The sequence below is a fragment of the Lycorma delicatula genome, chromosome 5 (genome assembly GCF_047948215.1).
Source record: "Lycorma delicatula isolate Av1 chromosome 5, ASM4794821v1, whole genome shotgun sequence".
NCBI lineage: Eukaryota > Metazoa > Arthropoda > Insecta > Hemiptera > Fulgoridae > Lycorma > Lycorma delicatula.
Genome location: NC_134459.1, coordinates 111,834,049 through 111,857,170, shown reverse-complemented (window position 1 = coordinate 111,857,170; position 23,122 = coordinate 111,834,049). Strand labels below are relative to the sequence as shown.

The following is a 23,122-nucleotide window of genomic DNA, read 5'->3' as shown; positions in this document are numbered from 1 at the left end:
TAATAATAATTATAGTAATAATAAGTAGTGTTGTGTTATCGTTGTCCTTTTTGATGACGGCACTTACTCTCTAAGGCCTATTTTAATGATCCAATGCCTGAGGATCCCAATTATTAAAAAATGAGAGGGCACCTAATCAAACAACCCTCTGAGTGCTCACTTTTTTCTTTAATTAATATTTAACAAATTATATTTATAATTATATATAATCAACTTAAAAATGGATTCAGTATTAACAATTAAATTTTGTTAATATTACATTTTAATTTTAAATTAATATTCAAATAAAAATATATAAAATCAATGTATTAATACATTAAAATAATTTTAAAGTAAAATGACTAGTGGAAATTGTTTGTTACAGAGTAATTCCCTCTGAAAATCATCATAAATGTTCTGCTCTTAGGTAAGTTTCCAACAGCAGTGATGTCTTATACTATTTTATTCCTTGCCATTTCCTTCAGTGTTTGATAATTCCAGTTTCCTTTAGATTATTGGTAGTTTTATCTTTTATTATCCTTTCTTCTTCCACCTTTTGAATCTTTCTTTATTAAATTTTCTTTTTTTAGCGTATGATCAAAATAATTAATTTTTCTTTTGAACTCTTTCAATAAAATTTTTTTTTTCTTACTCTTGCAAAAAGTCTTATTTCTTACTTTCCAGAATTGTCCACTATGCAGTTTGGTTTTGAGAGATGCACTTAGTCTTAATTCTGAATGCTCTATGTTATAGATTACCAGAAAATTATTATTGGTTTTGGAATATTACTATTGAGTCAACTGAACTTGATGTCGTTTAGAAGATATAACATTGTGTGCGTTGTCACTTATTTTTTTCTTTTTATGTATTACAAGTCACTCCACATCTTGCACGGGGACTAATCCCTTTCAACATTTATTGTTCAGAGTTATTTTATCTTTATTAATGAAAACATTTACTCTGTTTTGTTAAATTTTATAATATTTCTTGTTTTATATATCTGTATGATGCAGTTTTAATTCTGATGGCTACAATTATTAATCTTGAGCTGATTTTTGTAAAATAAGTTAAAATACATAATTAATTTATATAAATTTTTATATATTTGGTTAATTTATTGCTCTAATTATCATTTTCTTAGTTGATAAAAAAATAAAAGCTATTTAGAGGATGTTATGCAATTTGATCAGAATTATTTTTGTTAAAATATATATATATTGGTTACAAACCATGTAACAGATATCTCAGATTTGATTTATTTGTATAATTTTAATGTTATATGTAAAACCTAATTGTAATTTCTAATATTAAATTATACTATTTAATAAACAGAATGGATGTGTATTTTGAACAATGTAATATTTCACTTCAGCATTATTTATAATTAGTAATGAAATATTTGATTATTTTTGTTTATAAACAATTTAGTAAATATAAAATGTTATTGAAAAAGTATTTTCAAGCTGGTCGATTAAATAAGTTATTTTACAACTGTTGATACAAAATTGAATTCTTTTTCTCTATTCAACACATGGAATCTAGAGGACGGGATGTTTAAAAAGTATTGTGTTGGTGGTTTAGTAATAACAAAGCACAAAGAGAAATATATTTCTTTTCTTTTGTCAGTAACAATCTTCATACTTTAGTCAAAGCAAAACTTTTTCAATCCTTTGCTATCTTCTCACCTATCATACAAATTTTTGCTCTCTGCATGCTATTCCACTCAAACTCCAATCACATTATCTAAGTTTCATTTGTTTCTTCTTTCAGAAAAATCTCAATCATCATTAACAGTATTCTTAAAATAATTATTCTTCAGAGATATCCGTACCAAATAATTACCCTTCTTTCATCCTAAGTATAACTAACTGGTTTTTATGTAAGTTGCTATATATTTATTTCTTTTAATCTGAATTTGAATTATAGACAAGAGTATTTTACTTTTGTATCTCTTTTATGTGTTTTTTTTCTTTGGAAGACTGTGTAAGATCTGTTGAAAATATCATGTATTACTTACCAAAGATTTCTATGTTCTACTGATCAAATTTTTTAAATTATTGAACTTTATTCTTTCTAACTTCTTAATGTTAAGCATTTCTAATGTTGCTGTTTAAGTTGCTTTATTTAAGCAAGGTTTTGCAGGGATTATCTGATGAAAAGACTGATAGAAATAATTGTTCAGACAATAATGATTGACTGTCAGCCCACATTTTTTGATGTTAGGTAGAAGAGATGTATTGTAGTAAAATTAATCTTTAAAATTGTGAAAATTTGGATTTATCTTATTTTTATAACCAGGCTGTCTGTTGTATAAACATTTGCTTGTTAATGCACTTATTTTTTCATTTGTTGGTGCGAAGTAAAACATTTAAACATTTCTTAATTATTAATTTTATTACTGTCATATTATGTTAAGAGTAATTGTTCTTTTCTGTAGAAAAAGGGTTAAACATTCATTAAAAATTGTTCAACATACCAAAGATCTATTTGAATGTAAGAAATTATTCAATGATAAATATCATGCATTATCCATACTTGTAAAACATGCATTTAATGATCATAGGTTATTTTAATGTATATAAATAATTTTTATTATTTGTAATTCATAACTTTACTGTCTGAGATAAATACCTTTTTACAATTATTTGGGGTACTAAAACATTAATGGTTTGAAAACCTATTCAAAGTTATACACATGTGGAAATAAATTAAAATTTAAAATTATTTATGAATAAAATGAAATATGAAATGTACTATCTTGCATAGCATTTGTAAAGATATATTAAATAAATCATACTCTAGATCAGCGAGCACTCAGTAGGTAAGACTAACGATAATCTATCTAATATTTAAATATTTAATTAAATTTGGGATGAATAACAGCAGCGGGCAGGTGGAAGCAGATAGAGTTAAAATGGAAAGAGGTTAACTCAGTCGCTGGTTAATGCCTCGTGAGGCCGTAAAATGGCACGGACAGTCTGGTAATTTTTCTTAAAGCCAAGCTTATGATATAAGCTTAGTGAAGCGTCATTCTCTGGCCGGATCACAACAAATGGAATGTAGCCACGGTCATGGACGACCCTAGTAAGGTATGTTGCCAAATGAATACCATATCCTTTACGTCGATATTCTGGTCTTGTTTGCATTGAAAACATTGCACCATAGTATGATTGAACCATCCATGCTGCTAATTCACCTGATTCAAATACACCATATGCTGGAAGTCGTTCTATCAATCGTTCGAATACTTCTACTGCCTCCATGTCATTAGCAGGATATAAATCATGGATAACTTGTGCATTTTCAATCTGAAGTTGCTTCATTTTTGCTTCCTCATACTGTAATCTGCAAAAAAAATTTCTTTTAATATAATCCTTTTTTTCACATATAATCCTATTGTATATATATATATATATATATATATATATATAATTATTATTATATATATTTATATATAATCCACATATGTCCTATTTTAATATAATCCTAATAGGATTACTATTATTTTAGTTATATTCAAGCGTTAAAAAAATAAATAAATTTAAAAAAAGAAGGAAAATGGGTCACATCATTACTCTTATGGCTATTGTTCTGTGGTGCTGTTGTAAGTCCATTCCATTGACAAAAAAACACACAGCCAAAAAAATCTTATTTAAAGAAATGAATACTAGATTGTCAGTTACATTTTCCCATGCACTATATATATATATATATCTCTTACAAAACAGGTATATACTATGTATCACGTATTAGCAGGCCTGGAGGACTATCAAATCTCTAAAATGTTGGGTATATTTCAATTCTAATAGTTTTATTGTAGTAAATAAACCAGTATTATAGTTGTCAGTAGATAAACACAAAAAAATACATAGTATAAAAAAACTGCAAATCTTCGGTTGCTAACTAATACAAACAATATACAAATTCAAAGTTAAGATGCAAATATTAATTAAGTTTAATTAATTTGAAAAGCTGAAAGCAATGGAAAACTACAGCTGCTTTTTTTCCAAGAAAATGTGGCTCTGCATTTTCATATAGCAATGATGGAGGCGCCTTCCTTGGTAAAATATTCCGGAGGTAAACTAGTCCCCCGTTCGGATCTCCGGGTGGGAACTACTAAGGAAGGGGTCACGAGAAAATTAAAAAATAACATTCTACGAGTCGGAGCGTGGAATGTTAGAAGCTTAAAAAAGGTTGGTAGGCTAGAAAATTTAAAAAGGGAAATGGATATGATAAATGTGGATGTAGTAGGAATTAGTGAGGTTCGGTGGGAAGAGGAAGGCGACTTTTGGTCAGGTGATTTTAGAGTAATTAACTCAGCTTCAAATAATGGGCAGGCAGGAGTAGGTTTCATAATGAACAAGGAGATAGGGAAGAGAGTAGAGTATTTCAAAATGCATAGTGATAGAATCATTGTAATAAGGATAAAATCAAAACCTAAACCGACAACGATTGTTAACGTCTATATGCCTACAAGCGCCCATGATGATGATGAGGTAGAGTGTGTATACGAAGAGATTGATGAAGCAATTAAACAAGTAAAAGGAGATGAAAATTTAATAATAGTTGGAGATTGGAATGCAAGCATTGGAAAAGGCAAGGAAGGAAATATAGTGGGTGAATACGGGCTGGGGAAAAGGAATGAAAGAGGGGACCGACTTATAGAGTTTTGCACGAAGTATAATTTAGTAATTGCCAACACCCAATTTAAAAATCATAATAGAAGAATATACACTTGGAAAAGCCAGGTGATACTGCAAGGTATCAGATAGATTATATCATGGTTAAGCAAAGATTTAGAAATCAACTCGTTGACTGCAAAACTTACCCTGGAGCAGACATTGATAGTGACCATAATTTGGTGATAATGAAATGTAGATTGGGGTTTAAAAACCTGAAGAAAAGGTGTCAGATGAGTCGGTGGAATTTAGAGAAGCTTGAGGAAGAGGAGGTAAAGAAGATTTTTGGGGAGGACATCGCAAGAGGTCTGAGTAAAAAAGATAAGATAGAAAATGTAGAAGAAGAATGGGAGAATGTTAAAAAGGAAATTCTTAAATCAGCAGAAGCGAACTTAGGCGGAATAAAGAGAACTGGTAGAAAACCTTGGGTTTCAGACGATATATTGCAGCTGATGGATGAATGTAGAAAATATAAGAATGCTAGTGATGAAGAAAGTAAAAGGAACCATCGGCAATTAAGAAATGCTATAAACAGGAAGTGCAAACTGGCGAAAGAAGAATGGATTAAAGAAAAGTGTTCAGAAGTGGAAAGAGAATTTTACATTGGTAAAATAGACGGAGCGTACAGGAAAATTAAGGAAAATTTTGGGGTACATAAATTAAAATCTAATAATGTGTTAAACAAAGATGGTATACCAATATATAATACGAAAGGTAAAGTCGATAGATGGGTGGATTATATTGAAGAGTTATACGGAGGAAATGAATTAGAAAATGGTGTTATAGAGGAAGAAGAGGAAGTTGAGGAGGATGAAATGGGAAAAACAATACTGAGATCTGAATTTAAGAGAGCATTAAAAGATTTAAATGGCAGAAAGGCTCCTGGAATAGACGGAATACCTGTAGAATTACTGCGCAGTGCAGGTGAGGAAGCGATTGATAGATTATACAAACTGGTGTGTAATATTTATGAAAAAGGGGAATTTCCATCAGACTTCAAAAAAAGTGTTATAGTAATGATACCAAAGAAAGCAGGGGCAGATAAATGTGAAGAACACAGAACAATTAGTTTAACTAATCATGCATAAAAAATCTTAACTAGAATTCTATACAGAAGAATTGAGAGGAGAGTGGAGGAAGTGTTAGGAGAAGACCAATTTGGTTTCAGGAAAAGTATAGGGACAAGAGAAGCAATTTTAGGCCTCAGATTAATAGTCGAAGGAAGATTAAAGAAAAACAAACCAACATACTTGGCGTTTATAGACCTAGAAAAGGCATTCGATAACGTAGACTGGAATAAAATGTTCAGCATTTTAAAAAATTTAGGGTTCAAATACAGACATAGAAGAACAATTGCTAACATGTACAGGAACCAAACAGCAACAGTAACAATTGAAGAACATAAGAAAGAAGCCGTAATAAGAAAGGGAGTCCGACAAGGATGTTCCCTATCTCTGTTACTTTTTAATCTTTACATGGAACTAGCAGTTAATGATGTTAAAGAACAATTTAGATTCGGAGTAACAGTACAAGGTGAAAAGATAAAGATGCTACGATTTGCTGATGATATAGTAATTCTAGCCGAGAATAAAAAGGATTTAGAAGAAACAATGAACGGCATAGATGAAGTCCTACGCAAGAACTATCGCATGAAAATAAACAAGAACAAAACAAAAGTAATGAAATGTAGTAGAAATAACAAAGATGGACCACTGAATGTGAAAATAGGAGGAGAAAAAATTATGGTGGTAGAAGAATTTTGTTATTTGGGAAGTAGAATTACTAAAGATGGACAAAGCAGGAGCGATATAAAATGCCGAATAGCACAAGCTAAACGAGCCTTCAGTAAGAAATATAATTTGTTTACATCAAAAATTAATTTAAATGTCAGGAAAAGATTTTTGAAAGTGTATGTTTGGAGTGTCGCTTTATATGGAAGTGAAACTTGGACAATCGGAGTATCTGAGAAGAAAAGATTAGAAGCTTTTGAAATGTGGTGCTATAGGAGAATGTTAAAAATCAGATGGGTGGATAAAGTGACAAATGAAGAGGTATTGCGACAAATAGATGAAGAAAGAAGCATTTGGAAAAATATAGTTAAAAGAAGAGACAGACTTATAGGCCACATAATAAGGCATCCTGGAATAGTCGCTTTAATATTGGAAGGACAGGTAGAAGGGAAAAATTGTGTAGGCAGGCCACGTTTGGAATATGTAAAACAAATTGTTAGGGATGTAGGATGTAGAGGGTATACTGAAATGAAACGACTAGCACTAGATAGGGAATCTTGGAGAGCTGCATCAAACCAGTCAAATGACTGAAGACAAAAAAAAAAAAAAATTGAAAAATAATAATATATAAAAATAAAAGCATCATAATTACAGTAGTGTGCAAATTAATCCAAACACAGATATTATTCAATAAAAAGTAATTTTATTTTGAAAAAAATCATACCTGTACAATTTGTGAATATCTAATAATTAATGTGTCTTCCTTTGTTCTTAATCATTTCACATACATGGTTTGGGATTGATTCAGCAAGTAATTTCATTTGACTACAAGTGACTACAATTCAATTACAGATTTTTTGTTTGCTTTTCTTTAACTCACAGTGTTTTTTTTTATGTTTGCCCTCAAATCTTGCATCCTTAATTTAACATACTTCCTGACATTGCCAATTGATGAAATTTGGCAGAATTACCAAGGTCAAGTGATAATACAATATTCAACCATTACTTTTGAAAACATCCCTTCATACAGGGGTAAATTAAGGTTGGAAATTAATAATGCAATTAATTATGTCAATAATCATGCATTATCAGAGATGGATCGAATGAGAAATCTTTTATAAAAACTCATAATAATGTTTGTCGGAAATTGTGATAGTTAATTAAGTAAATGAAGTAAAAACTTCACAAAGCAAAACTTTACTATTTCATTACTTTGTTTAGTAAATGTTTGATTGAAAATTTGTTTGATATTTTATAAATACATTAAGAGTCATCAATATATGATATTATCTTTTGAAATCCAAATTAACCTACTAATTAAACTCATTGCATGAGTTTAATGATAACAATTCGATTAAAGAATGACTAAAAAGTATAAAGCAAGTCTTTAAAAATCTTAAAAAAACTTTTGTAATATTATTTGATTTTTTCATCATGAAACCATACCAATATTATTGCCTCAGTAAGGTCAATTTTTGTGGTACAAATCATTTTTTGACTTTCTGCCCAAAGATTTTCAATTGAACTTAAGTCTGGGGAGTGGCCTGGACAAGGGAGTAATTTAAAAAAAAATTTTCTACTTTTTTGGCAGTATGGCATGGTGCAAAATCTTGTTGGAACACTCTGTTGCCTTATGGGAATTTTTTTTGAAGTTGTGTCACAACCTTTTCCTTCAGAATCTTGATATAACCATCACTTTTCAATGTACCATCTACTGGAGGTAATGAATCTTCAAATGAAAAACAATCCCAAAACATTTTTTCTGGGGATGTTAACTCATTTTTGGATATGAACCGGTGATGTATTTTCATCTGACACACTTTTCTAACATCTGAATATAAAAATTCAACTCATCAGAAAACATAACATTTTTTCCAGTCTTCTTTGGTCCAGTTAGCTAGTGCTTTGGCCTACAAGTGATTTTTTTCTCATTGCTGCTGATAAAAGCTGCTTTTTAGCTGACTGATGAGCTTTCCATCTGCTGCAAGAAATCAACGTCTAACAGTTGTCACATTTCAATCTGTTCCACTGGCTGTAATTCTCAATTTAAGTCCACATCAGATAATTTTGGATCAAGTTTACTTATTCTTACTAACGAATTCTGAATTGGAGTAGTTTTCTTTTATAGCTACATTTGCCTTTCCTTTGAGGTGAGAAGGAACTAGTTCCTTTAAACTGTTTTGAAATAGCATTCACTGACTCTAGTCCATACCATACTCAAAAGCTATTTGTTGTTGTTTCATACTGGTATGCTTAGAAAGAGAAACAATTTTCAAATGTTTTCTTGGAGTTATGTCCACTATTATACATTCAAAAAATACAAGCTGTACAACTGGTGAAAAAAACTTAAATTCATTCTAAAGTCAACTGTCATAAAACCATTGTAAGAATAAAATGCTTTAGAGTTAATGTAGTCTTTAATTTTTTAATTAAAGTAATATTTTAATTATGTCTTTAAATCTATTTCCTTAACCCTGATAGATATTAGAACTTGATACACCAGTATCTTGAACTATTCTGACTTATTAAATGATAACAATTTGCGTGAATCCATTATAGCTTTTAGTTAGACAATTGTAAACATTGCAAATACATGTTAACCCACATTTGCTAGTAGCACTTTAGTATGTAGTAAGTACGTAATAAGTATTCACCTTAGTATTCATTAGTACAAACATCTTCAAAATATTAATATTGTTTTCTACAAAAGAAATCTCGTAAAATTACCTATTCAGATTGCCAATGAAAACATGAAAACTACACGCCAGTAGCAACTGAGTGTTAAACAAGTCAATATTTATATCTGTACTTATTGATATTGTAAAATATGGTCTTTAAAATCAAAGTAACAGTATTTTGATTCTCAATATTTTATAAGCCGAAAAGCATAATATTACTTTTTTATGAAAAAAATTATTACCTTTATAATTACCTAAAAAATGAAGAATTTAAGCAAAAAACCTTTGAACAAAAATTATTTTTTTTTACATATTCATCTTTTAACTTTATTGTACCTGCAAAACTGCAAATTATGGATTAAAAATGCAATAAAACAACCATTATTATTATTATTATTTTTTTTTTTTGGCGGGGGGGGGGGGAATTATCTTTGGTGAGTTTTTAAAAAATCTCTTTTCTGAAATTTTTCTTAAAGAAGTCTGCATTTGTTTTTTAATTTTATATTCACAATAAGATTAAATCTTTTCTTTTACGGAAAAATCTTTTTTTAAACTGTTAAAATTTGTAGTATTTACAAAAGTTTATGGTTAAAGATTGCTTAAACATAATAACATGTAATAAAGTTTTTATAAATTTAGATTTGGCTTGTGTAATTTAGGTAAAGAATTAAGTATCACAAAATAAACCTAATTTTACCCCCTTTTCCCTACCAAACAACTGTAGACTCTCTGCTAAGATTCTCAAAAATAAGAATAAGTGATTAAAACTAAATATCTCAAACAAATTAGTCAATGGTTACTAACTACTTCCTTATTAAAACCTATATTTGGTCTATTTTTACTATACCACTTCTTGAAAATACAGTAAGGGTTAACAAAGAGATTATTAAAAAATTAATTTTGCACTAGTATTTAATGTACTAATATAGTGCATTGCACTGCACATACAGTGCCTCAAAATCACAGCATTGTCATGTACCATGTGAACTAAAATTTGCCAAAACACACCAATCAAGGAATGGGTGTGGATGGTGAATATAGTATATGAATTTACTATCTACCAGATTCACCATATTAATGGTACATAGTTAATATAAAATGCTAATGACATCATAGTAAATAATCTACAAAAAGCCAAATGTTACTACTAGGTAAAAGACATCCAGATGCTTTAGTTCTGAAAACACTGCAGAATACTTAGAATATGAGAGTAGAAAACATTTACTATTAAATAGATCTAGAAAACACCTATAAATACAAATGTTTGTGAACTACATTAATACTGCTTGGATCAATGAGTGGTACTGAGTTATGCAGAATTTTGTGTTTTTTCTGCATTATCTGAGTGAGAATTTGAACAAATAATTTACACTACAATTCATCTGTGGAAAGTCACCAGGAGAGAATGACAAAAAAATTATAATAATAATAATTCAGAGGTTATTGAATTTTTTCAGAATTTTTTATATGTAAAAAATTTTGAACAGTTAATTCAGTTACACAAACACAGACAGATTATGTTGGGAAACTTGCATAAGAATGTAATTTGTCTTTGATTGGAAAATTCAAATTTTAATTCTTGAAAATGAAGTACTGTAAACAAACGTATATACAATAAAATTAAGTATCTCTTTGTAGAGCAATATTTATAAATATGAACAAAAAATTTTACTTAAAATTATTTAATGTGTTGCCCTTTACTGTGAATGCGTCAATATGTTTCAATTTCTTTAAGTTGTAATGGCCAGTCATTTGCCGTTTCTTGGATTGAACACTTCTGTCTCACTTCTCTTCTCTCCTTTAGTTGTTAGACAGCTACTTCATTTGTGTGATCCCTGTTCCTGACACATACTGTTGTAATCCCACTAACATAACAACAATCCTTTCTATGAGAATGTTTGTAGCAATAAAGTTGAGTATGAGTAGGGTCTATGCTGTATTACACTCATTTTAATTTTATTTTAGTAATATTAATTTTAGTAAAGAAACATACTTTCATTATTAACTGGTGATTAACTTTGGTACATCTATCACATTAGCATAACTTAGGCCTTGCAGTTAACTTATTTCCAGATTAATTTTTAAGGTTATCTTATTTCTCTTCTTTCTTTGAAGTTTAATTTTTAAATAAAATTAATAATAAATAAAAGAGAGGGAATGAAGAATTTAAACTAGATGCTAAATTTAAAGGTTGCAGCTGATAAAGAGTAGTTAAGGTGGACGAATGCATAAGTAAGTTGAATATAAAAACTGCAAAAAAATTTGAGTAGCAAAATAAAATTAATCATTGAGCAATGAATTAATTATTAACACTTCATTATGATTTAAAAATATGTAAATTAAGAAAGTAGTAAAGACAGGAAAAATTGCCATTTTACTATAGTGTTTACGCTATGAGGATCTTTTTTATTTTTCATTATTATTACTACTATTATTATCACCGAAAGAAACAATCAGCATAAATATTAAATGACAAAAAAGTGTATAAGGACATGAAAGAAACAATTTAAAAAATAAAAAATAAATTGTACCAAAGTACTTTAGACAAGATTAATGATAATAGATAGAAAGGATGACTTGTGAGTCAACTTCTTGTCACTTCAAGAACAAGAGTTCATTTTATTTACTTAAGTTATTTTTATACGTAGAACAGAATTTGAAGTACTGGAATTTTCTGCAGAAGATTTTAATCCTATATTTCTTTAAAAAAAACCTTTTTTTTGTAAGGGAACTTTATTAAATTCTCATTCAGCAGTTCTCTATGGTGGATGGTAGCAACTCCACCTTTAATCGTACGTACGGTTCTGGTTACATATCCTGATGAGAATTGACAAATTTCACAACTATACAAACTCCTTACCAGTTTGGAGCATATGCTGTGAATTTATTATTTATTAGCTTATTTGAATACATGAGCAGATAGATAGATTAGCAGATAAATACATTTTTCCCAAATTGCATTTAGTAAAAAAAAGGAAAGGGGTAGCTGTAACTGGGTGTAGGCTTGTTGTTGCTGGAGAGAATGAATAAAATATCAATTAAGTAATAATGATTAATCAAACACTAAATGTTAATTAAACTTTATATTATTCAGTTAAGTTAATTTAGTTTAATTGCTTTGCCCTGACTACCTTTAGAAAATAAAATAAACAGATCCAATAAAATTTACCAATTGGCTGAATTAACTCTTCATGCAACTTGTTTTGTCCAATTTGAGTCACATTCCAGGAAAACAATGCATGAATTAAAATTCTGTAAATTATTTTAACTGTTAAATACTGACTTTGCATATAATTTAAGATGCTATGATATATCTACACATAAGGATTGAGTTAAATTTATAATAGGATGTTTTTAAATGTTAATAGAGATTTTTATTTTTGACTGGAAGACCTCAAAAGGAAGATTCTATATAATACAAAAATCTTCTATACTAATGCTAAGATTAGTACCTTGGTTTGGCCAACACTAATGTTACTGACTGAGGCATAAAAGCAGAGTATTATGTGTTATTTTACACTGTATTATGCTAGTACAATATACTACATAATTGCCTTATTAGTAGCATAGTTGACTGCTAAACTGAAGGTCTCAGGTTTGATGGCATGGTAGGTTATGGATTTTAAAGGCAAGAACAACTACCTTAAAAGATCTCAGAGGCCATACACTTAAAAAATGTATGAGTGTAATAACTTCTGGTTAGTTTTTTGTTGTGAATATTTCTCTCTAAACTTAACTTAAGAAGCAACAAATCAACATTATTTGAAATACTGTACTATTTTTTAGTATAAATATTTTTACTGACTTTAAAACGAAGGAGGTTCCAGGATAACCCTACATGCTTTTTTAATGAATTTTTAAGCCTTACTCATGGCTAAATTCTGATTTTAATGATTCTTTTATTATTTTGAAGAGGAAATTCCACTGATGGTTCTATAGTAACTTTGTTCTAGATAATATTAGTAGCTGATTTTTTAAATGAAAAATTACCCAGTCACATAAACAATTTGTAAATTTCTCTTTACTTCTTTGTCATTTTCATTACTTATTGGCATACTGTTTTAACATAAAAAAACAAATAATGAGATACAAACATTAACATAATGTTTGTATGAGATATATATAATGTTCAATGTGATAAAAACAAGCATTAACATAAAATAATGAGATTATTTGAGAATGAGAGAATTTTCATGTGAAATTTCAAGAAAATTAGTTCTAAAAAGTTAATTAATCTCAAAGTCCAGACAACCTTTGTTCAAGCTCCTTCTTTGATATGTAATGCTATTTTTCTGCCATCCTTTTTTATGTAACTATTAAGATGCAAGGCTCTTGCTTTTTTGAGTTATTTATAACTGATTTTAATTGGGAATTCAAAAAGTATTATTTTTTACTTTTTAGTGCATTTTTTAAAAAGTTGGTTTTATTTTCTTTTACGCATTTTACTTATTAAATAAATAATTTGAAATATTATACATTTTCATAAATAAACAAATTCCTACTCTAAAATTTGGGTATAAAACTAAATTTTATTAATGCCATTTATTCTTTTGAAACTCTGTTAAAATGAAATGGAAAACTGTTCTGATATTCACATGTGTTAAAATATTTTTAAAATTCTATAATCAGGGACCAAAATTTTCCATGTGAGTTAAACCAATTTCTCTATTTGTATGATTGCACACAGAATTACAGATATTTCAATTATAGAAATTAAGTCCTACTGTGCATTTAATTTTAGATATATTGATAAAGTGTATGATATGATGTGGCTTTGGTTTTAATGGTCATAAAATTACAACGAATGTTTATCAATGAAAACACAGACAAATTGCCTATATATAAGTGGATTTGATTTTACATTATGTTAAAGTGTCATTTTTAACAATTTAAAAAATTATAATATTTTTTTGAAATCTCAAAATTAAAATATTTTTCATGTTTCATTTGTAACAATGATTGAAAAGTTTACTATATGATTTAATTAAATTTGTATCGAGGTGATACATGTTATAACTTGTGGACTAAAAAATTCAAATTAAATCTTTAAATTTAAATTTATAGCAACTTATGCAACCATGAAAAGAAATGAAGGATATTTTTAAAATATAGAAAGATAAACGACCACAAAATAACAAAAACCAAAATATAATTACTTTGTTTATTTTTTTGAGAAATAAATCAAATTATATAAAAAAAAACTAGGAAAATTGTTAACTAAATTCATAAGGCCAGATATTTGAAAAGAATTCTCGTTTAATAAAAAATTTGGATATGGAATATAAATTGTGTTAAGCACACAGCTACATTATATTCACACTTATTAAAAATTAATAAATATTTTTCAAACACTTTTTACTTTAAGCAGTGTTATTTTTAAGTGACTTTAAATTTTTTTAACTATAATAGCTAATTTCATTTAAGTTTTGCAGTAGACAATTCATAATTATCACAATGTATTTACTAAACAATGAGTTCTATTTATTAGTATTTTATTTTTTAGACTGAATTGGTTCACAATATGGTGAAAACCTAAATACAGTATGACCATTTTTTTCTAACTTCAGGCTGACTAGTCTTGAGTAGAACATTAATTGAACTCCAATCTAGTTGAAGTAAACTGAATTCTGATAATACTTTAAAAAAAAAAACCATTACTAATATGTGAATAAAAAATATTTTTTTTTGGATATTTTTTTTACATCAGCAAACTTAACTTTTAAATTCATATTTACTTGAGGTCTTAATATTTTTACATTGTACTTTCTTGGAGTACAATTTTCGCATATATAAGGGGATATTATATACATTAAAATAATTTAAATTTTTAATATTATATATGTATGTCATATTTAATTTATTATACTTACTCTTCTAATTTTAAATCATTTGGTGGTTCTTCACATACGTATAAATCACCACAAGTCTTATCTACAGTGCCGATATGTCTGTAGAACTCTTCTATGCGGTCTAATATGTCACTGTGGATAAAATTAAGAAAGATGGGACGGGTCCAGTCTATTAGGACATCTTCTTCTTGTAGCAGTTTTAGGCTGTCGAGGCGGTCGCATGGGCAGAAAATACTGAAGCTTTCATACATTCGGTTGTTCGGCTGAAAAAATATTGCAATAATAATAATATCATTTTTTAAGTGATTAATCATAACAGTTAATAATTTTTAAAAAATAATACAAGATGATGTATTTGGATAACTCTACACAATATTGGTGTCATGGTTGTTTTGAATGATATTAATAGTTTATAAATTAATTTAATATAAATTGCAGAGGTAAACTATTTTAAATAAATAAAAAAAATAGCAGTTACCATCACTGCTATTGCACAGTTGCTGCTTGAGCTGCAGAATTCTGATTAAAATCTCAGTAAATGTGCTGATAAGTTTTTATTTTGTTTGGAATTCTCATGCTGCATTAATAATTTGATAACTGGGCTTCAACTATAATGATACTGCTTTGGAATGTTTGGCATGAGTGTAAGACTAACTTTTAGACTGTAATTTGATTAGCTTTTTTGATTTGTTTGGTTAGCTTAAGGCAGTAGAATATCAATAAAAAAATCTACTTGTTGTTTTATCAGATTTTCTAACATTGAAAATCTATAAAGTTTCTTAAATTTAATGGAACTTAAAAAGCTAAATTTATCAAAAACCATCCATTTATTTATTATTTAATTTGTTGTATGGCACTACCTACTGTAATTATTAACATTAATAAATAATAAAAGTCAGCAATGAAACTATGTTCAGTGTTTAACTTTGGTGATTTAAAGGGTATGGTTTATTAAATTTGGCTTAAGCCATTGAAATTTTATCCTTGCTTACATCCTTCGGTTTCCAGTTGCTTTCTGAGACATACTGACCATTGCAAAATAATAAGGTTCTAAGAAATATGGTCACCATCCTACCCAGAAACCACTTATTTTTATACTCATGAGAATAGTCAATATTCTGAATCAAGTAAAGTATTTTGGAGTGAAATGTAACAATTTATGCCTATAGAGATTTAGAGGTTACTGAATTTATATTGTCTTATTGCGTAGAAGCAGTGAATATGAAGCATTGTTTTAAAACAGACAGGGATTCATTGTTCTACACTATCTGTTGCAGCTTATGGTTCCTTTCTTGCAGTTTTAATACACTGTAAAGGATGTGAAATAGAAGAGACACCATTCATAGTTGCTTTCTGTGATAGTAATGATGTTTATTATACAGCCAGTTCATGTGGTGATCAGAGTGAAGATGTCATTTGTAGGGCTGAATATCATCTACATTTCAATAGGCGTGGCATGCTGACATTCAACAATATATTTATTTTAGTGAAGAAAATGATGGTAAATTACTTATCACTTTCCTTAGTAAGCTTAGCATGGGATGCATGTTATTCTTGTGAATGGCTATACTTTGCAGGAGTTACGTATTAATTAAATTTTTGCAGCAATTACTTATTAATTAAATCTGATCATTTGTAGCCATTCAAATAATTACATAACTGGACTTAAAAATCTTATTCTTATAGAAAAAAATCTCAATTGTTAATTTAGAACTTTTAATAAAAGAAAAAAAGAAATAAACAACTAAATTAAATTTATAAAAAATAAAGAAAATTGTATTGTGATTTATTTATTTCAAAAAACTTATCAACCTGCTATGTTTAAAAATATTTTTTATGTACTATGTATAGTTAAAATAATTTTTATTTAAAGCCTACTGATGTAAATATTTCCTCATTAAATTTCTGAAGAGTTCTCTTCAACAGAGATTCTATTTAGATAAAAAATGTATAATTATTACAACTTACTACATTTATGATCAATTAAAATAGAATTAAAATTTTAATTATTAAGTACTTTTTCACATCTTTACTACATGATATTAACTCAGTATATAATTATTAATTTGTTTTTTAAAATTTCAGTTGATAACTTTAATTTAGTGACATGTTTTAATCACACAAAACTAAAACAAAATGATTTAGCCTTTTCATTAAAAAAAAGTATGATTTTATCTTACTTTTGAAAATTAGAGAAGTGTTCTAGCCAAAAGGTAGAGATATTTCAAAATTTAATAAAATAGAGTTAAATAAAAGCTAAAATTTTTCACTATTACATTGTTTTGCTACATCAAAATTTATGTTAACATAAACATGGTACGGTCAAGGAATAACAGTTATTAATGTTCTATTTTTATTAGAAAAAAGGTAACAAAATAATTTAGAAAGTTGAAATTTCATCTGCAATTTCATCAAATGTAATGAATATCTACCACTGCAAATTATCATTCATTAAAATTGCAATGAGCATAAATAAATTTACTATTTAATTTGTAAATTAATAAATCAAGCTTTGATTAACTTGGTAAAAATGGATTTGATGATAACATCAGTCAAATTAAGTCAGTCATGGTGGTGATAAACAGCTAAATTTTAACAAATGTATGTATATATCTGTAAAATTTAGAGAAATCAACAGGAAAACTTCTAGCGTTTAGTAATTGTAGAATTAATTCTAATTCAAAATCTTGAATGACTATTATTATATTTTACTTTTATCAAATACTGTACAATAAATATAGCAATTCATACCCTAACAAAGATTTTTATAGATAAAGATTTTCTTTATCGTTGAAATACATCTACAATGATACAATGAGACAAAACATTACTTAAGACAAATATGAACATAATAACTGACCAATCAAAACAAGCTTAATCGACATGGAATTTTTTGTTTGAGTATTTGTCAAGTGATAACTAGACAATTAAATGTCTTTACAATGTTTTTATTGAAACAAGCAAGGAACTCCTTTAGGGAGTATACTTAGAAAATGTGTTGATTGTCATTTTTTTGGTTTTGTGTTCTAAACCCTTAGTCAATTTCAGTTTATTGTTAACATCTTATATACCTGTTCATTTTACCAATAAATAGGGGTTATTAAAATTAATTATTGTCAAAATCCTTAAAAATGATTCATAGCTGAAAAGCCTTTTTTTGTCAGTTGATGATTTCATTAAGTGATAAGAAATTATAAGTGTAACAATGTAAAAGTAGTCTTCCTACATTTATATTTCTTCTTCAGTGTGTTATCAAGATTTATTTAGCAAATTGCATTACTTGATATAGTTATTAATAACTCCAGTACTATCTGATGTATTCTTATCAGCTAAAAATAATTTTAAATGTGTGCAATTCTGTACAGTAAATATTAGGAATGCTAATAGGTTTCTTTAGGCAAGAGATTTTGGGCAGGTGAATACTTCCTGTTTTCCTCATTATATTAATAAATAAATATTCAGTAATCTGTAGAGTTAATATACTTTGATCATTTTATAATTTACAAATCATTATTTAGTCTGACTCACAGCCAAAGGGAGATATATAATTTTTAGACGAATACATACTAAAAACCAAAATATAAAACTCAAATTTAAATTACAGCATGATAAGTAATAAATAACTTATCTTTATTTTTCTATTATCACAGATTTTTCATCATGTCTATTTTCTCTTAGTATTGCTTTGCTAGAGATATAATTTTCTTCATATGAATGAAGAAAATTATATCTCTACATAAAAACTTATTTATTCTTTTAACGGAAAAGAAAGAAAAATTTCCTTTGTGGAACTACTGTTGAGGCTAAACCATCACATTTTATTATTTCGTATAGACAAATTTTGACTTCTAATGAATTTTCTTCTTTGTAACTTTCAACTTTCCTTTCTTTGTTTCAATGTTCCATTAAAATTTACTCAGTTGTTCAAAGACTGATGGTGTATTATGAAGACAACACTTAAATTAAGCTCAGAGAAGACTTAAACCAACAAGATTTAAACCCAGAGTTTCACTTTTTAAGTAGATTTCATAAGAAAGCTACCTATTGTAATGGGTATCATGATTTGACTTCCGGAAAATTTTGACATCTTCACGTTTCACATTCCACAGACTCCAAAACCACCATCAGCTCAAAAGTTTATATGTACATTTATAAATATATATTCCACTTTCCTGTGGACAAGATGCTGCTGTAATTTTGTGCCAATCACTTTCAAATTGCTCCTTAAAAATAACTCATCCCAAAATTTCGGTCGAGTTCGTTAACAAAAGAAATCGGACTATGGGGTGCTTTTTAAAAAAAAAACAACAAAATATTGCTATAACTTTCTTATTAAGTAGAATGTCAAATTCATTTAAAATTCCTACTATTCTTTGGATAAGGGCCTAAAACTTATTAAAGTAAAGTTTTTTGATATCACCAACCATTGGCCCAGCAGGTTGAAAAAATTGGGTTTCGAAGACAAAAAAGAATTATACCTCCCTTAATAGACACAGTATCAAACTGTTTTAAAATGGGCTTTAGTCCTCTAAACATTACCTAAAACTTTTGTCTGTGACAATTTTTGATATGACCAACCCTTAACGGCAAGGGATGACCAAAATGTTGCTGGTATTGTAAGATGGGGCGTGTCGTATGCTAAACATATAAAACTTTTTTCACATGCAACCATTGTTGTATTGCGTAAATTTGAAGGTTTTTTTAACTTTAAGATGGAAATTTTTTTATCCCCTACTTAGCACCAGTTAAATTTACCTCTGCCTTCCAGCATGCCGAAAGGGATTTTTTAAATAGTGAAGGAAGAAGAATACTCCTAATATACTGTGGAAGCAAAGAATCTGAGAATTATGCTGAACTGTACCTTTCTTTCCAGCACCACTGTTGTAGATTGAAGAAAAAATTAATATTAGAAATGGCTATTTGTAAAATGTTGAACGAATCATTGACAGCAAAGTAAAAGTGCTTTGTTCTATAGCTTTAGGCTTTGTTTTACTTCGGGAGAATATACAGTGCCAGTAAAGGAAGTGATTGCTCATACTAGCATGTAGTGTGGCACAAAAAGAATTCACCAAAATATACTGTTGGGACGTGAGCCTGATACAAATCCAAAAAATGTATCCTTTGGCTAAAACAGCACTTTTAAACAAGAGACAGTGAGGTTAGCAAGAGAGAAAGGGGGAGAGAGATAGAGTGTGAGGAAGAAGTAAAATGATAGATGTTAAACATATGCTTTAAAATTATCCATTACCATTTTTCTTCTCAGATTTAGATTTTCACTGGAACCAATGAATCCAGAAAATGAAACCATTGGAAATCCTAATCAAGTATCACTGTGGATTTCTATGCAGAAAAACAGTTGTAATGGATATAGCTTTAAACTCAGAATGGATACTGCAACTATAAAGCCTGGAGAGCCTTAAATTGATTATGAACAGATATTTCCAAATGCAGAAGCAGAGTATAATGCAATTAACCACACATCTCAGAAACGGTCGACCTAAGACTGTACAAGACTACACTTCATTTACATTCATTCATATTATCCTCATACATCCTATGAAGTAATACCTTATGATGGTTCCGGAGGCTGAAAAGAAAAAGATAGAAGAAAGTATAATCAAATGGGATTATTCTGATGTTGATGTGTTTAAAAAAGAAATCCAAACCAAGGAGAATTTAGTCCTCTGCTTGAATATGGAAGGGGATTGTGTATTCTAACAAATGGAAAAGTGATAAAAATTTTCAGCATTATGGAGAGGAAAGATATGTCATATCTGCGGAAGATGGTGTCTTCTGCACACAGAAAGAAGAAAACTGTTAACAAATAATCATTAGAAAACAATACAAGTATTAGATTCAAATAATCAGAAAATTCCCTTTATCTTGTTAGTCATCACAAAATTGAACACTCTTATATATATTTTAGCGGTGTGGAAAACAGATGATTGCAAGTGACTAAAAGTAAAAAGACTATTTACTTACAAAAACAAGCACACCATGTCAGGCTTACAAAGGGAAGTTATGAGTGAAGCGGTTCCTTTTTCTGAGTTAAATGTTGTTTATAAATAAATGAAACCCACAAAAATGCAGGAGATATTAAACCTTATTAGTGACATCTTAATTCTGTTCACCACAGAGACTGGTTGTAATATGAATAATCTGAAAGTAATTCTAATAAGTGCCACCTCACCTCACATATCTTACATTTATTGCAACCAAAAGAAAAATTTAACAGAATATATTGTAAAACAATATCTGTTTTTATGGAAAAACAGTGCATCATATATATATATAAAAAAATTTTAATTGAAAATTCTAAGCTGATATGATACTTTAAGCACAAAAGTTTTGTCATGGGTTGCAGCAGATGAATCCTAACATTAATATAAAGGACAGATAAGAAATATTAAAGGACGAAAGCAATATAATACAAAACTAGACCTAAAATAGCAGGTTTTTTGATAGGTTATTGCTAGGTGAAGTTCAGGTAATCTTTTACTGCAAAATAATTACTGTGTAATCTTTGTTTAAAAATATGACTCATTTCAAAATTAATTGAATGTATTTATGTCAGAATCTGACAAAAGGATTATAATATACATTTTGAAGGATTTGTAATGAGAAATATAATATCAAAATAGTGGTGTGCTTTTCCAAAGATCAAATGAAATTCACCTCTAATACATATTTATAACTAATATATAATTTGAAAATAACTCTGTAACTAGTTAAATTGTAATCAAAAACATAATAATGAAATATAGATTGCACATTTGATCTTATGATTGTATCTGGACCAACTGATCAGATGCAGTCAGTAAATTGCTGGCTTTCTAATTACTCCTTCAGTACGTTAAATGCATTCAACTCTATCAGCATATATTACAATACTCCTACTTGCAATGCTGCAATGAGTTAAATTAATCCATAAATGCAGTATTGAAATTTTAATTGCATGTTCACCTTTTGAGGTGCACATAAAAACATTAAATTTTATATATAAATCAGAATATCAGTTTTATATTTGTTTTTTATGTTCCGCTGCTTGAAATTCAGGAACTTCTGGGATGATTTCGATGATTTTAACCATTATTTTTACTGTACTTTAAGAATGATTTTTACTATCCATTTTTCTGGATTCCACTATCAGTTGAGCGGTAGGATTTATACAGAAGGCGATTTGTTTTTTACAACATTTTTTTAGGAAGTAATATTTTGAGTTTCTAACAAAATCACTGCACTCTAGTTCCTACAATTAAAATTATAAAATAGAAAAAAATTAGTTTTGATATTTAATTTATAAAAATTGGATTAACTGTCTTTGAGATATCAGCAATCTAAAACTCCAAGAAAATTTCATTGTTTTATATTTTTAAAGTAAACTCGTGATATAATTTTTTGTACCAAACACAATATAAATATATGTAGATTGAGTAAATTATCACCATTTTATGTTTAAATAGCTAAATATTTATCTTGTATCTCGTAGAATAATAATTCAATTTTGCTTCATAAAACTGAAACAGAAGGATGCTTTATTTATTTCATTTTATGCACATTATCTAGGCTTTGGTATATTTTTCTATTTATATACGACAACTCATGATCGACATAACTTGTTTTAACGAAGCTTTTAAAAGGAATTTATTTTAACTAGATACAGTCATTTCACGATTGAAATCCTATTTATTTTATAACGTGGTAGATATTATTGTTAAACCATTCCCTCTTTAGAAAAAAAACCTTTGACATTTTATTACTCAAAATGCGATTTATTTTTAATAAACAAGAAAAAAGTAATTGGAGAAAATATTAAACCCGCTTTCCTCTGAGTAAAATTTTAGGATGCACTTTACCAGCTGATGTAAATAATATTTTAAACAAATTTGCTGGAAAGTTTTTATCATTTCATACAATTAAGAGAGGGTTTCTCCCTTGTATGAGTTTTTTTATGATTTTCTAATTACAGATGTATTCTAATGAAATTTAAACGATGAGAATTAAGTTGTAATCAACATTCCCATTGACCTTTTTGAAATTTCAAACAGTGATGCTTTTCTAGAACTTACTGTATATTTTTATAATTTAATCGCTGTGAATTATTTTAGAAAAACATTTTTGTGAAAAAAGTTGAGTAAATAAATATGAAAAAATATTCGTGCAGAATTTTATTTTTGAATTCTAATTTTAGATTCTCTTGCAGGTAT

The 23,122-nt window shown here is 28.2% G+C and overlaps 1 protein-coding gene across 1 annotated transcript in view; it reads right to left on the bottom strand.

Moving 5' to 3' along the window:
* Positions 1-2,909: 2,909 nt before the first annotated feature.
* LOC142325727 (uncharacterized) overlaps positions 2,910-23,122 on the bottom strand; it is a 342,723-nt gene continuing 322,510 nt past the window's right edge. The window contains exons 4-5 of the mRNA XM_075367758.1: positions 14,937-15,178; positions 2,910-3,324 (exon numbers count right to left, since the gene is read on the bottom strand). Coding sequence (XP_075223873.1) covers positions 2,910-3,324; positions 14,937-15,178 — 657 coding nt within the window. The remainder of the gene's footprint in view (positions 3,325-14,936; positions 15,179-23,122) is intronic.